The following is a 17902-nucleotide window of genomic DNA, read 5'->3' on the forward strand; positions in this document are numbered from 1 at the left end:
TACCAGGCTTTGCGAGTGACCGTATTAATGGTACCATATTCTTATTCATGCTCAGTATATTAGACCATGCGCTATGGTTTTAACTTAAAGCGTTTGTTAAAAGTATCACGTTATTGTCATATACGCAGTGAAACTTTAACTAACCAGCCATTTCACAAAGTTATAATGGTTAACTAAACAATTAAATAAAAGAATAAAAACCATATTGGAAAATACTCATCTTTTGATCCAGGAAAAACTCTCACCTAAGGCCAACACCAGTGAATACTCGTCCGAAGGCACGACAGTGCGGTGAGATAAAATTTGTTCAGTTCAAGGATCTAACTAGTGAACTAAATGTCGGGAACAGGAATCAAACATGTGTCACATAAAAAACCAATTCCCTTCACTACCAATCAACCACCAGCTCATTGACATACTTTTTTCTTTCTAAATAAACTATAAATTACTTTCCTACATATTTTTGAAGATTAGTACTAGAACTGAAAATATCGATCCCGAAAATCACAAATTCTTGGTACCGGTACCATACCGGTAAAAATTCGAGAAATACCGATACCGTACCGATTCCGAAACTCACCACTTTGGTACCGATTCGGTACCAAAGATACCGGTATCGATTCGGTATCTAAATTAACAACGGCTCCATCCAAGGGCAAAACTGCACTAAAAAATGAATACACATGATTTAATAAGGATACATTTTTTTTTTCAAACAAAAGCAGTTAATTTAATGATATTCCAAATCAAACACATACAAATTCCAATCTGGCAATCCTTCATAGATCCGGATCCAAATTAACAACGGCTCCATCCAAGGGCAAAACTGTAACTTCACACTCAACTCCAGTATAAAACCCAAAATCCAACGGTCTCTTTACCATTTTTCAAATTCAAATTCAAACCCTAAAACGCTCCATTAACACACACTAAAAACACACAGTTAACTCAATTGAATCGAATTCGATATTAACCGAAGGCGTACACGATGTCGAATCCATCGATCTCGAAGCACCGAACATCCGGAAGCATTTCGATTCCCTCATTTCGGAACTTACTTCCACGATCTGGATCTGTAAAGAATAAGTTGACTTCAAACCCTAACCCTAGGTTATCTCGATTCCACTCCGAAAACGTGCCGCCGGAGGATCCGAATGTTGCGGCGGAGGAAGTGTGTGTGACTGTGAAGGAATCGGTCTCGGTTTCGGCTGATCCGCATGTTAAGGTTCGGTTTCGGTTTTTCGGATTTCGGTTTTTGACATTTGAGTTTCAAAATTTTAGGGCGAAAAGAAAGGATGCCTAAAATAGTGAATTTTGTTAAAATTTATTAAATAATTTGTGAATTTTGTTAAAAAATAATTTTGTGAATTTTGTTAATAAATAATTTTGTGAATTTTGTTAAATATTTATTGAATAATTTTTTGAATTTTGCTAATAAATAATTTTGTGAATTTGTTAATAAATAATTTTGTGAATTTTGTTAATAAATAATTTTATTAAATTCATATAAAATATTTAAAATAAAAATATAAAAATCTAGAAATTCGGTTCGGTTTTTTTGGTTTTTAGTACATGCAAAACCAAAACTGAACTGAACCTAACAATTCAGTTTTTACAAAAACATAAAACCAAACCGTAGGTTTTTGTTTCGGTTTGGATTTTTCGGGTTCAGATAGGTTTTTTCGGTTTCTTGCACACCAGTTAAGGTATAATTTGAGTAATTGATTTGTGTTTTCTAGTATTTGAAGATATAATGATTTTGAGTGTTTGGATTATTTTGTTAGGTTATTGCAAGGATTAGGCCTCGGAATTCGCATGAGAAAGGAGATTTTACGGTTAGGAAAGTTTCGGATGATTCGGTGGCGGTTGGGGATCGGAAGTTTACGCTGGACGCGGTCCTCGATTCGAAATCAACTCAGGTTTGTTGAATTGAATGTTCCATTAGTTTTTTTTGTTAGTTATGTTTAATTAAAATGTGTTTGCCCTCTGTAAACAGTTTGAGTGTGGTTGTTGACAAAAATCTGTCTTTAAAATTAAAATTTTATTTTGTTGATGATAAGAATTAATGTGGATGATTAGCTTGAGGGCATGTAAAGAGTTGTTTAGGTATCTTTGTAATTATATTCATTGTAGTTTGATTAGTCTGAGTGTGTTTGTTAACAAAAATGAGTTTTTAAAAATTAAAAATTTAAAGACATTGTTAAACTTTATTATGGTGAACAGTTTGAGTGTGTTTGTTAACAAAAATGAGTTTTTAAAAATTAAAATTTTAAAGATATTGTTAACTTTATTATGGTGAACAGTTTGAGTGTGTTTGTTAACAAAAATGTGTGTTTAAAAATTAAAATTTTATTTTATTGATAAGAACTACGAAGAATCAATGTCTAGCTTGAGGGGCATGCTAGGAGATATTAGTTAGGGTTTATTGAAATTATTTCTATCTTAATTACAAGATATGATTTGATTTGTTTTACATTGTATTGGTATTGTACTAGGAGGATGCATTTCAATCAGTTGGTGTGTCCATGGTTAAGAGTGCAATGGCAGGTTACAACACTTTGACATTGGCTTATGGACAGGTAGTTTATCCACTATTTAGTAAGTAAATCTATGGAAACTATTTGGTGGCAATATCTTCAATGGTTGTTAATATCCTGCAGACTGGAAGTGGAAAAACTTATACAATGTGGGGTCCACCAAGCGCGATGCTTGAAGATCAGTCAAGCTGTGGTAACCAAGGAATTGTTCCACGCGTCTTCCAGATGCTGTTTGATGAAATCCAAAGAGTAAGCTATACTGTGTTCATTCTTGATTTACACAAAAGAGGTATATATGGTATTATGTTCTTAATATTTATCATGATTTATGTTCTAACTTTCAAATCAGGAAAAAGACCAAGCAGAAGGTAAACAGATAAATTATCAATGCCGGTGTTCCTTCCTTGAGGTAGGTGCTTTCTGGCAGCTTTCGGCAGCTTTCATCTGTCATGCTCTTTTTTTTTTAATCTAAATAATGAATTTATTGTCATCACAGATATACAACGAACAAATTGGGGATTTGCTTGATCCGACCCAAAGAAACCTAGAGGTGGATATTACTTCCTTATATTTGGAGTTTTGATTGTTGTTAATCAATTTCTTTTATTCTTTCAACTCCTTGTTTTGTTGTTGTAATAAGGAAGTTAAAATTAATCCAGATTAAAGATGATGCTAAACATGGGTTTTATGTTGAGAATCTGAGTGAGGAATATGTGATGGGCTATGAAGATGTTACTCAAATTCTGATCAAGGTAAGCAGTAATGATTTTTCTTAAACATATGATAAGGGTACTCTTACATCTAAGTTGCTTGTTAATGCTGCAGGGCCTCTCCAATAGGAAAATTGGAGCAACAAGCATAAACTCCAAAAGTTCAAGATCACATATTGTGTTTACATGTGTCATTGAGTCTTGGTGCAAGGTATTATGAGCTTTCAAGTTAAATACTGCCTTTTTTGTTGTTTGAAACATTGAAGTGATAATGCAATATTCTTAGTTGCATGCTTTGTCTTATGATTTTGCTATTTGATATCAATATAGTACAGTTTTGAACCTTTGTAATCAAATTTTGATTCATCAGGGTACAGATTCCAAGAATTTTGGTAGTTCAAAAACAAGCAGGATTACGCTCGTGGATCTTGCTGGGCTCGAGAAGAACAAAACCAATGACACTGGTAGAGTGTGTGTCAAAGAAGGAGAATTTGTGAGAAAATCCATATCACAACTTGGGTACGTCAATTTGTCATTTACATAGTGCATAGTGCATACCATTTGGTAACAAAAGATAGTTATTTTCTACATCGACTCAAATATACACTCTATAATTGCCGATAAAATTGACACAATATGATAATTAATGATTCCTTATATGATTACTTTGTGCAGAAACTTGGTTAATATCCTTGCTGGAGAATCGAAAGACATTCCATACAACAATTCTTGTTTGACTCATTTGCTGAGGGAATCACTTGGTGGCAACTCAAAACTTACTGTTATATGTGCTATCTCCCCTGATGACAAGTAAGTTATCTAATGAGAGGCGTAAATTAGCTCAAAATATAAATTATATTGCATAAAACATCATAAGTCATTTGATTAAAGATAACTTTTGTAATTTGCAGAATATTTTAAACTATTACTCTATTAGAGGTGTCCAAATTTAAATACTACATATTTTTAATCATATTTGATCACTAAAACCTCCTAAATCTCTTTATTAAAAGTTGTAATATTATAGATATGACAATTTATATGTGTGGGATATCAAATGGCTTGAAAATATTCAAATATGTAATTCAAATGATTTGAAACTCTAATATCTTGTCTTGTAATGCAGGTCTTCTGCTGAAACAATAAGCACACTCAGATTTGGACGTCGAGCAAAACTTATACAAAATAACCCTGTCGTAAATGTAATAACAGAAGATGATGTTAATGATCTCAGTGATCAAATTCGTGAACTGAAGGTATTAAGTTATTACTTTCTCTACTTAAAACGATAATTACTTTGTGACTCATTAACTAAAATAATTTAACATGAGTTGAATTTATTTGATTCCAGGAAGAGCTAATTAGAGCAAGAACAGATGCAAGTTACTCATTTGGATCCAACACAATCTGTAAAAACGGAAGTGCACGCCAAAGCTTGAATCAGTTAAGAGTTAGCCTTAACCGTTCATTGATCCTCCCACAAATCGACACTGATGTGAAAGAAGAAGTAAATATTGATGAACATGATGTTAAAGATTTACAGCATCAGCTGGATCTGTTACATAGTTCTTCTTCTGATGATGAGTTTGAAGATTCCAGAGGCACAAGGTTCTTCTCTATGGGTGGTTATAGTGACGTGGCAAGTGAACAGTATGCCAGCTGTCAAGAAGAAAGTGAAAACGAAGAAACTAGCCCAGAAGAACCTGAAATTGATCTTAAAGTCCAGAACACTAATAGCATTTCGGTTACTGTTGGCAGGCCTTCTGATGCATTCAATGGTCCTATGTTATCAGAATCACCAAAAGTTGATAATGCTACGAGAAAGAGTGTGGATTTCCCTCGAAATAATGTAGCCCGTGAATCATCAAAGATTAGTGATAAAATTAGGTCATCGTTAAGATCAAGTATGATATTTGGGGGGCCAACTGATAGCATTTCAGTTGCTGTTGGCAGGCCTTCTGATGCATTTAATGGTCCTATGTTATCAGAATCACCAAAAATTGATAATGTGGTGAGAAAGAGTGTGGCTTTCCCTCAAGATAACGTAGCCCGTGAATCATTAAAGATTAGTGATCAAATTAGGTCATCTTTAAGATTAAGTATGGCATTTGGGGGGCCCACTGAATCGTTGGCGGCTAGTCTTCACAGAGGGCTGGAAATTATTGACAATCACCAACGGAATTCGGTTTTGAATAAGTCAATGGTTGCATTGTCTTTTGATCACTTGGCTACAAACATAAATGATGCATATGTTCAAACAGATAGCAAATATATCTGTTCAAATTGCCAGGAAAGAGGATCTAGTAGTAATGAAGTAAGAATGAACTTTGATTCAGGTTTTCAATTAATTTTTGAATGTAGTTTTTTTTAACTTAATTGATAATTTTTTTGTCAGGTTGAGGTAGATGCCATGAAGAAAATGAAAGATCTTGAAAATGTTTGCATGGAACAAGCAGCAGAGATTGAGAGGTTGAATAATCTGGTTAGATTTCTCTCACAAATATATTCTCATATATATAAGTCGAGTTCAGTTCTGTTTTATTTTTAAACGGGCCATAGCAATTGAAGGAACACTATAACCGGTCAAATGGGTCGAAGTTGTCCGAACTGTATTTTTTACACCGATTTTTGGTGTAATTTTTTTTAAACAATCACGAGAAAAATGATTTTTTAAAAAATCACTCGAATAAAAACTGTATCTTACTCAAAATGTTTTGACCGGCGACCCAACCCGTTATAAGAACTCATTTTCGTTACCTTTATTCAAACAATGCAATTTAATCCTTTTTTTTTTCTCAACTTTCAGGCGTTGCAATATAAACAAGAGAAAGAAGGTTTAACATCGCCTCTTGATGAGCTCAGTAATGGCAGCATTTCACGTAACAGTCAAACAGAGGTCAGCCCACCTCATCTGATCATTAAGAAAACACACATTTCAAAACTTTCTTTTTCTTACCGTTTATTTATGATTTAATCCAGCTTCTGAGATGGAATGACGAGCCAGAAATCGTAAAAGAAACATTCGATGCAAACGAAAAAGAATCACTCCTAGAAGAAATCAAGTTTTTAAGAACTAAACTCCTTTCACCACCCAACAAATCATTAGACAGATTAAGATCATCATCAACCTCACTAATATCACAATCAATCCAGTTAAGGAAAAGTGGCACAAACCTTAAAGGAACCGAAACGTTAGAAGATCTTCAAAAGGAAAGAGAAAGATGGATGGAAATGGAGAGTGAATGGATATGTTTGACTGATGAGTTAAGAGTTGACTTAGAAGCCACGCGACGTCGTTCTGAAAAGATAGAAATGGAACTGAGATTGGAGAAGAAATGTACTGAGGAGTTAGATGATGCACTCATGAGGTCTATTAACGGACATGGTAGAATGGTGGAACATTATGCAGATTTACAGGAGAAGTATAATGAGTTGGTGGAGAAACATAGGTTGATATTGGAAGGGATTGCAGAGGTGAAACGGGCTGCGGCGAAGGCTGGAGAGAAAGGCCATGGGAAGCGGTTTTCGAAGTCGTTGGCAGCGGAGCTGTCGGTGTTGAGAGTGGAGAGAGCTAAGGAGAGAGAGTTGTTGAAGAAGGAGAATAGAAGCCTTAAAACTCAGCTTAGGGATACTGCTGAAGCTGTTCATGCAGCTGGTGAAGTGCTTGTTCGGTTGAGAGAAGCTGAGGAAGCCGCGGCGGTTGCACAGGTACCTTTTAAACTACTCTGTTTATTTGTTTGTTTTCCATGTACATGATTTTGTTTTGAAAAAATATAGGGGGAAATAGGTCAACCCAACCCGTTCTGGCTCTGACCAGATTTGTGTTTTATCATGTTGGCAATGGGCCTAATTACGTTGGTCAACCCAACCTGTTCTGGTTCTGGCCCGTTTTCCTGTCCGACTGACCATACTGGCCCGATTTGTGTATTACCATACTGTTCTGGTTCTGGCCCGTTTTCCTGTCCGACTGACCATACTGGCCCGATTTGTGTATTACCATACTGTTCTGGTTCTGGCCCGTTTTCCTGTCCGACTGACCATACTGGCCCGATTTGTGTATTATCATGTATAACGGGCAACGGGCCTAATTACGTTGGTAAACCCAACCCGTTCTGGCTCTGACCCGATTTGTGTTTTATCATGTGTATCGGGCAACAGGCCTAATTACGTTGGTAAACCCGACCCGTTGTGGCTCTGACCCGTTTTCCAGTCCGACTGACCATAATGACCCGATTTGTTTTTTATCATGTGTATTGGGCAACGGGCCTAATTACGTTGGTAAACCCGACCTGTTCTGGCTCTGACCCGTTTTCCAGTCCAACTGACCATACTGACACGATTTGTGTTTTATCATGTGTAACGGGCAACGGGCCTAATTGCGTTGGTCAGCCCGACGCGTTCTGGTTCTGACCCGATTTGTGTTTTATCATGTGTATCGGGCAATGGGCCTAATCATGTTTAAAGGGTTGAATTGGTCAAACATGTAGAAAGTCGTTCAGTTTGTTTATTATAAAATCAAATAGATCAAAAGTCACTAAAAAGTCAAATGGGTCGAATTGATTAAGCGGGTTGAGTTAAATGGGCTGAACCGGTTATTCGGTCAAACATGTCGAAAGTCACCCAGTTTGATTTTCTTAAATTCAAACGAGTCGAGTTGGTCAAACAGATCCAAAAGTCACTAAAAAGTCAAACGGGTCGAGTTGATTAAACTCATTCTATATAAACAATTTGCTCTTTCTATATAAAAAAGGGTCAACTGAGTCAATTAAACATGTCAAAAGACACTCGATTGTATTTTTATATATTGCATAAAGCTCATGAACCGCTATATATTTATACAATTATGCAGGAAAAGTTTGCGAACGTGGAGGAAGAGAATAATAAGTTGAAGAAGCAATTAGAGAAACAAAAAAGGAAGCACAAGATGGAAATGATTACAATGAAACAATATCTAGCTGAAAGCCGACTGCCCGAATCTGCATTGAGACCATTGTACAGAGAAGACTCGGATATTAAAGTCAACGACGACGTTGATGATGATGATGATCAGGCATGGAGGACGGAATTTGGAGCAATATATCAAAACCATTATTAAATTTTAATCATTTGGCAAAAAAGTTGATGAGTTTGGTTGGTTGATGACAGGAAGTTGTGTGTTTTTATTCTTCATTTTAAGTTTCTACTCTAACCTTTTGAGTCTAACAATGTCATTCATCAATTCATTGCATATGTTTTCAACACCGGGACGAATGACAGCATCGTGTTCATAAACTATTGGAACGACCGGATTGTCCAAATCGAAGCAAGTCACATAGGAACTTTGAACTAGCAAATCTATAGGATAAACGTTGTTGGATATTTTGGCATATGTGGTTGTAACCCGTCCTTATAAATATAGGTTCTATTGTTAATGTCTTAATGAAATGATTCGGATCGTTAATGCAATATACGTTTTTTAAGGTATCAAAACATGATTATAAAACAAAACCCATTTTGGTGCGTGACGTCGTGACGAACTGACGCCTTATGAGTTGTGGATGTCAAGAACACCTTTTTACATGGCGACGTCCTGGACATGGTTTAATCAGTTCTCCTGTTTCGCATCAGTCAATGTGACACTTTGTTATTTGTGTACTTTAAAGGGCCATATGTTGTTTATTTGCTCTTCTACATTTGGATGATATTGTCAACTTCTAACTTGGGCTTTCGGCTATCAATAATTGCTATTTTGTTGAGGGAATTTGCTATCATGACCCCGCTCTAGGAGAGTGGGAGGGCGTGGAGGACAACCGTCCCAGGCCCAATCACCCACGGAGGCCCGGAATTTTTTTTTGGAGAAATAACAAAGGTAAAATCTATAATTCATTTAAGTCAGTTTTATTATTATTATTTATATACTTTTACTTAGAGCCCATATGTTTGCTCGCCTTCAGCCATGAACTTTAACAATCTCGGGGGCGGCCCTATTGCTATGACACATCTCGGGTATCTCTTATCGTTTAATGGGATCACCACTGCCCAAGACAAAAACGTGCTATTTCCCAATTCAGATCACGAATACTTTTCAATTTACACCCTTTGTTAAAGTTTAAAAATCATTTGTAAAATTAAAATATTATTGTTAAACATCTTTTTACTTTGAAATGTGATTTAAAATAGTTTTTGATCATCAAAAGATATAGTTTAAGCTTGTATTTACTCCCACCAAAAATATAACTATAATATCTTTTAATAAAATATGTAAAAATTTTATAAACATCATCAAAACAAATTGTTTTGAAATAATAATAATAATAATAATAATAATAATAATAATAATAATAATATGATAGCATATTGGCCTAGTGCATATACTTGAACAATGTTGTGAATAAAACTGAAAACAATACTTTGATTTATGAAGATGTTATATAGTTCATTAATAATATTTTTACATCAATCTAGCTGCATTTAACAGCTGGGTTGGTAGAAACAAATTTCCCTTTAACATTTTTACAGTAAGAAATATTGTCACGGCCGGTAAATCCAACTTGGTTCGTAACAATTTCAGTACACTTATATTTGCCACTGCAGTTGAAGGTAATCGCTTGCTTTGTCGCTGAAGACCCGTGTATGTTAAGATACTTCACATCGCTCACCTTTACCGCGAGGTATGTTGGCTATATAATAAAACAAGTGAGTACAATTATCTATCATCTAATCTCACACTGTTTCAGACGACTGTTTGACCTATAACTTTCAAATTTGTATGGTCAAAACTAATGTTTTAAAAACCGGTTATTAACTTGTACTGGATTTGCTTCAAAAATGGTACAACTTGTTCGGGTTGAACAATTTACCATGTGATTTTATATTAATACAACTTCAAAATTTAAAGAATAACCAAAAAGTACATTAATAAAAAGATGTAAAGAAACAACCCTTGGATTTGCGGATAAGAAATTGGTTGATTAACAAATCGTCGATTTTAGTGTTTACTCGTTTTAATTTTATTCGCTAGGTTGAAAGTCATTTTTAAAAAAGATATGGGCCGCAAACAAATATCAAAAGTCTATTTGGTTTAAAATCGGTTTGCCGGTTTAAACCTATATTTAAAAAAAAAATTGGCAGTTCGATGTTTTAGCAAACCACCCAAAATATCGGGCTCTAGATACCGGATACCTTACCGAAATCTGGTATAATTGGTTCAACCGACCGGGTTTTAAAACATTGATCAGAACGGCCGTTTAGACCAATAGTTTTTAAAGTTTGACTTTTTGGTCAAAAGTGTTTTGTGGACAGTCATTTAATGATGTGAAATCACATGGGGGCAGCGTAGCTATAGTATGACCCTATGGTAATGTGACCAAAGATACAAATACACTTACTGGCGCTGGGCAAACCGAATTTTTATGTTTGATGCAGTAATGCTGATCAATTATGATCGGATTTTCTACGTTAACCATATGAATATCTTGAAACACGATCCCTATGCCCAGTTCCACCCTATGGTACAAGAACACAGTTAAAGCATATGTTATTTAAAACGTATAAAGAAATTCTATCATGCAAAAGTTGTATTTAATTTTACCGGTACTGTCTTGATTCGTAATCCATTTGTGGTCCCAGTGATGTTACAGTTATTCACTCGTACTTTTTCAACAGTGTCATGTCCACCTTGTTCCCCAAGGCTTCCAATACTACACAAACGCGCCAATAATGGAAAAAAAAACATAGAAAGAAAAAAACAATATATGTTCATTTGATACCTTATACCATGACCAGGTCCGCAATTCACCCTCGTGACATTGACATCGTACATGCCACCATTTATCGCAACACAATCGTCGCCTATTTTGTTGCATCGAAAAAGATTAACATTGCATTATAAAAGAAAGAGATATTTGATTTTAATAATCCAAACTGTCCCATTGCTAAACAAAACTTTAAAGATGTACCACAACAATCCCAAAAATATTGACTTATTGGCCGCCAACGAGTTTTTCACTAACGTGGTTAGATTCTGTTAGTTTTTTATGACGTGGAATACTTTAAAAAAAGTAGTTCGGTTTGTTTACTTTTGTTAAAAAAAGTGGTTCGGTTCGTTTATTTTTGTTAGAAAAGTAGTTCAGTTCGTTTATTTTTGTTAAAAGAAGTGGTTTGGTTCTTTTATTTTGGTTAGAAAAGTCATTCAGTTCGTTTATTTTTGTTTAAAAAGTGGTTCGGTTTGTTTATTTTGGTTAGAAAAAATTAATTTTAATTCAAAAATATTTTATTTACCACAAGCAGTCCACATCACTATTTTTGCCACGTCATCAAAAACTAACGAAATATAACCCCGTTAGTGAAAAGCGCGTTTGCGGCCAATATGTCGAAACTTGGGATTGTTGTGGTACATTTTTAAAGTTTGGCTTACCGCTAGCCAATGGGACAAAGTTTGGATTATTAAAATTCATTATCCCTAAACGAAACTAGTTAATATTTATGAACCAAGATGTATAAATCAAATATATACCGGTTTGGATATTAGAGTCGTGAATATTAATTTGTGACGACGCACTGAGGTCGATCCCATCAGTATTCTTGCTGTCTCGTGGTGCTAGAATTCGAAGGTTTCCCATATCCACATTTCGGGAATTAACAATGCTGATATGCAGGCTCGGGCTGTCAACATGAGTTGTACCACTAAGCCGAAGGCCATTGCATCGATTAAAATGTAAAGCCTAAAAACGATTCACATAGTTACATGTTAGTTTTCTCAAACTCGACAACAGTATATAACAAGTATACACTAGACATGTTACATACCGTTGGGCGATTACATTTTCTAGATGCCACCTGAAAAAAATTAAAACATTTGAAGTAGCAAGCTCTTTATGTTGGCTGATTTAAAACTCGAGTAGAATTTAGAGATTTAGAAAATTAACCTCGTCTCCCCACCACATCGAGCCTCGACCATTGATTTGGCCTGGGCCGCTAATGGTGAGACCTTGCACCCCAGTGAAATATAGCCAAAAGCGGTTCTTTGCGCAATCTTTCCATCCATTTAGTGTCTTTGGTGCAACAATGTTGCCCAAAAGCTACTCATCAAAACAAAAGGTTCAATATTATTTAAATGTGTCATACTCACTTTCATACTGGGGGTGCTATTTAAATGTGTCAGAAGTTACAATATTATTTAAACGTGCAACAATAATATTTAAATTCAGGTGAACAAAAAAGGGAATATATCCTTATATAAGTAGAAAAACAAATCAATGACATATATGTAATATATGTCAACTAGGGATGTTTGGTATTCGAATAGGACTTGAGGAACTTGAAATTCGATTCGACTCACATTTGAATTTTAAGGTTCGATTAGATTTGAAATTTGAATTCAAATTATACATTTTATTTTTATTATAAATATACATATTTATAAAAAGATAAATTACATAAGTTAAGTTATAAAGAATGAAAATTGAAAATTCGTCATTTTGGTTGTTAATTCATGTAATTGGACGCCACCATTTTGAATATTTATGATGTTAGAACTTTGAATGATTTATTTGTTGTATGGACTTGTATTTTTTGTTGTTAAAATACTCAAATTTGTAGTGGTTTTGAAATTGGAATTAAATTAAATTTTTTTAGCTTAATTCGAGTCGTATCCTTTGAATTCGATTCTACTTCATATTTACTTCTCGAATCGAATCGAAATTCAAATTAGCTATTTGGCATTCAAATCGAACTTGTAGAATATATTTCGAATTCAAATCCAACTTCAAAATTTCAAATTCGAATATTCGAAATTTGATCCGTTGAACACCCCTAATTGTCAACCGCCAAAGATATTCAAGTAATATACTTTTTATGGAAACCACGTCATAATTACACATTAATTAAATTAGTTACGCAACATATATAAGTTATTGCATATTAATTAAATACGCAACATGTAAAATAATCACACAAAAAATAGTAAACATATAAAAATAATTACGCAACAAAAATTGCACCACTTATAATACTCATGCAACTTACTTTAATTATTATGCAATCTATATTTAATCATTTGTACGCTTTTTACGTTAAATGTCTTTCGTACAATCCCATGTCCCAAATTTTTATACAAAGTTTTTATAATTACTAGGGCCTTATGAGCTCTTTAAAATTAAAAAAATAAAAAATTGATATATGGAACTTAAACATTTTGAAACTTTTAAATTTGTTTTATTCAAATTGGAAGTTGCTGAAAATATAAAACAAAGTCGTAATTTTATTTTATTTTGTTTTTTGAACGGGCAACAAAGTTGTAGTTGGTCTTTACCATTTTTGAAAAGCATATGTTTATTTTGAATCAATAAAATTACATAATTTATATAAATATATAAATATTAAATATTGAGGTTTAATATTAAATATCGAATTATAAATTTACGTATGGTCTCACTCAAAAAAATTAACGATGTTTAATGCAGGGTATATTTATGGAACATGTGTAATTTGTATTTTGGCACTTCATATTTAATAAGTTTTTATTTGTGTTTAAAACTTATGATAATTAATAAAATGAGTTAATATTCGTGACACAAAATGCCAATAATAATAATAATAATAATAACAAAACACATCCCGTTAATGAGTTATAGATCAACTAATGTTACCTGAACATGCACCGCATTGGATTTGCATGGACCAAGGAATGTAATAGGACCTACTAAAAACGATTTCCTTGGTGGTATGACAAATGTCGGATTTCGTGACTTATCTTTACATAAACCATCCCAGGCTCGATCGAAAGCCTGTGAACATAACCCTAGTTAGAAAGCATTTAACTAGGTTTGTGGTTTTTAATTATATTTGTAGTACAAATATGGATTATAATATTCTATTTCTAGATTGAAAAAGAAGACAAACGGACAACAAACTGTGTCGTTTGCTTTTTTTGGCTAGCAAAATTAAGTCTTTAATTACCTTAGTGTCATCCGTGTTTCCATCTCCTTTTGCACCAAAAGTTGTGACGTCGAAAGTGGCTGCACTTGCAGTTTGCGAGCTAAATGAAATGTAGCAAAAGCCCAAGAGGAATAGAGTCAAGAAACCCTGCAAAGAGGAGAAGATGAGTAATGTAAGTGTAATGAATCTGCCATGTTTAAAGCATCATTGGCGGTGATACTAAAGAATTTTATTTTTTATTTTTTTTACCATTTTTTAAAGGTGGTATTTTTGTTGTTTTGGTTTGCAAGCCTTGGCTCCTCTACTCAATTTATATTGTGAGAAAATGTAACTAGATTAAGTGCATGCATGTGTATGTGTATGGAGATTTAATTTTTGATTATATTGAATGCATGTTTGACTAAATACACAATGTGTATGAAAGGGCAAATATAAAATAGTCACTTTGAGTCTTGACCAAAAGAAAATCGAAAATGGGCATCAAATGTTGAGTTTGCTCTCCAAAAGGAGGTTGCGGCGCAGCTTGTTGTCCATTTACCTGCTAGCTCATCATAATCGTTTGGATGTTTTTAATATGAATCAAATTATATTGTTGAAAATTAAAACAAAAAACAAAATGTCCGGGCATCAAATTTTCCTTTTCGAAACTAGTATCCTAAACATTGAAGGAACGGCTTCACTTTAGCCAAAGCACAACTTTAATTTGTTCTTAAAAGAGTAGTTCGTTATCATTGTAGCCTAATCAATGAAGGAAGGGCTTCACTTTTGTCGAAGCACGATTCAACACCTTTCTAGCCTAATCATTTCGCTTTAGGCCCCTCCGCAAGACTACAACCTGTTTATGACACGTGTCACAAAATGATTATGTCACGTCAGTAGTTCGTGTTTATTGTGTGCGACCCAAATTGTGCCTAATAGAGCCTAACCAACTTATGTGTGGATATATTAATTGGCCTATTTTGACAATACTTACTTTTGAAAGTGAAAAATCCTATGACTATTTTGGATATTTCTTTGGTCAAAAAGAACATTTAAAATTTTTATCTTACGTGTTTCATGTGTCATGGAATTTATATTTACAACTTTTTAAAAAGTTTTTAAAATAATAGTAAAAGAAACTTTGTCCGACAGTGAGTTAATTTTCAGGGGCTAAGTGACAAATAAATATGATCCCAGTGAGTAAAACCCAAAACCAGTCGTGTTTAATGAGTATCTGGGTATGATCGAGTATTTGATTGGCATTAAAAATACTCACGTATAAAGGACACACGATGTATTGCCATTGTGATATGCGACTCGATTCTAAGGCAATGTGTAATGGACGTTGATTTGGGGTGATAAAGGGCAAAATGGGCGACAACACCCCCCCTGGCCGATATGTTGGCCACAAGGGGGGGGGGGCGACGGGATTTTGTTGCATGTTGGTGTATTATTATTATAATAGTATGTGTGTTTGACATATATATATATGATTAAGTTCATGTGAAAAATGATCTTAGTGTGCGACAAATGTGAGAATTCAATATGGATCACTAATTTAATTGTAAGTTTTAAATGTATAAAAATAAATGAAAATGTTTTAATTATAACATTAAATACATTTCTCTTCAATTATTATAACTAATTAAACCATTAATTTCTCTCTCCAATTAAATATAATTAATCAAATTCAAATAATTAAAACATATATATATATATATATATAAAAGATAAAACCATTATAATTATCTCTCTAGTTAATATAACTAATTAAACTATAATAATTAAAAAGATAAAAATGTATAATATATTGGACAATTTTTTTTAACAAATATATATAAGCTATATGAAAATGTATATAACCTACACATGTGTAGGTTATATGTATTTTCGTGTAGGTTATCTATAATTGTTGGTGCTGAAATAGCAGTGTAGGTTTATGTTTTTTTTTGTGTAGGTTGTGTATTTTTATTGATTTTTAGTGTACGCATGTGTAGGATATATGTATTTTTCATGTAGCTTGTATCCCTCCCCATTAGGGGAGATTTCAAATGAGAACCCCTTTGAGTTTTAAAAACTCGAAAGAACTCAGTGTAACGATTTTTTTTTAATTTTTTTTACGCATGCGTAATATATGTATGTTACATACACGTAAAAAAACTACAGAATTTTTTACGCACCGAGTCGACTTTTTTACATATGTGTAACGGACGTAAAAGTTATTGTAACCACTTACATCTTTATTCTCTCTCCTACTTTAATTTTTTTGCCAGATTTAATCTCAATCACATATTCCAATCCATTTAATTAAATGTGTGGCATATAATGGAGTTCTTACAACTCAACATGGTTCTTAAAAGATCCCTCCCTACATATATAAAAATTAGTAAAAAAATAGCAAAACATTTTTTTTATGTTTTCGATGTTTTGTTTTAAATGTAACAACATATATTACATGTAACAAAAAAAAACGATGCTACATAGGGTTTTTATGAGTTTTCACAACTCAAGTGGGTTTTCATTCTGTACTTTGCCTATATATATATATATATATTTGTTGATGATGAACTACATGTGTATGTTGTATGTTGTTGTGTATGCTATATGTTCTCTTACGATTAAAAAAGTGTAAGTTATCTATTTTTTTGTGTAGGACTCAATGTTGTATGTTTTTTTTATATTATAATGCAAACATGTGTGGGATTTTTTTATTTTTGTTTTTGTTTTTTTGTTTTTAGTATCATATTATTCATTCATCACAATGTAACTAAGTATTAGTTTGTGTAGGTATATTAGTTGAGAAAAATTATATATGCATCGCAAGAACTTGTAGCGTATGAATAATTTATATTTGTGTATAATAAAAAAACAAGATAGAAGAGAAATAATTTACAAAAATATATGAATTCTTTTTATTTTTTTTAATTATTATGTTTGATTAGTTATGTTATTTGGAAAGCGAACTTAATGGTTTTATTGAACTTAATGGTTTTATTAATGGTATTAATGAAATAGACGATATATTTATTGTTGCAATTAGACTATTTCATTTATTTTTAAACATTTATGATTTCAAATAAAACTAGTGGTCTATATTAATCTATCACATTTCTCGCACTAAGATGACTTCTCATCCTGAACCATCCCCCTACACACACACACACATATATATATATATATGTGTGTGTGTGTGTGTTGGGCTACAACATCACTACACCCTTAAAACAAAAATCCTTTTTTTGCTGATTGGGCGCCACATAGCACTTATTCCCCCAATTTATAGCTCCTCACTACGCATAGCCTAAATACGCTCGTTTGCCTGAATCATAAACATACTTTATTTTTATTATGTGTCCTTGAGTAATAGAATAAATTATAATTTATTAATCTACTAGTTTTTATATTTAAATTTCCTTGGCTATTAACTGATATAAAAATTAAATTATAAATGTATTTAAACACTCATAATAAACTAATTCGATATTAATCAACAAAGTGGGTACAAATATACAATAACCTCAAAACCTTTTCCTAAGTAACAAAAACTCAAACAAGCATAATAACATTGACATTAATATAGCTTATGATAAAAAATCATATTTAAGTTAAAAAGAAGTCGTCCATACCATTAATAGTACGGTTATGATACCTTGTTATAAACCTACTGCGTTGCGGCTGTTTAACGACAATAAAAATTAAAATTTAAATGCACAAAATAATATATAAACTCATATAGCCATAGCCTTGGTTAAAAAAAAT

At 33.1% G+C, this 17902-nt stretch overlaps 1 protein-coding gene and 1 pseudogene across 1 annotated transcript; one reads left to right on the plus strand and one right to left on the minus strand.

Moving 5' to 3' along the window:
* The first annotated feature begins 941 nt into the window (after positions 1-941).
* On the plus strand, positions 942-8374 carry LOC143583799 (kinesin-like protein KIN-12F). The gene is made up of 16 exons (XM_077066010.1): positions 942-1225; positions 1785-1919; positions 2496-2579; positions 2661-2786; positions 2887-2946; positions 3034-3087; positions 3197-3289; positions 3363-3458; positions 3618-3766; positions 3923-4057; positions 4374-4503; positions 4599-5561; positions 5649-5729; positions 6054-6143; positions 6227-6955; positions 8097-8374. The coding sequence occupies exons 1-16, from the start codon at positions 989-991 to the stop codon at positions 8340-8342; spliced, it is 3408 nt and encodes a 1135-aa protein (XP_076922125.1). The 5' UTR covers positions 942-988; the 3' UTR covers positions 8343-8374.
* A 1313-nt stretch (positions 8375-9687) lies between these two features.
* Positions 9688-14968, minus strand: LOC143583803 (putative polygalacturonase At3g15720; annotated as a pseudogene).
* Between the last annotated feature and the right edge of the window lie 2934 nt (positions 14969-17902).

This window comes from Bidens hawaiensis, unplaced genomic scaffold (assembly GCF_021521415.1).
Source record: "Bidens hawaiensis isolate Kalapana, Puna unplaced genomic scaffold, B.hawaiensis_p1.1 tig00032532_1, whole genome shotgun sequence".
Taxonomy (NCBI): Eukaryota; Viridiplantae; Streptophyta; class Magnoliopsida; order Asterales; family Asteraceae; genus Bidens; species Bidens hawaiensis.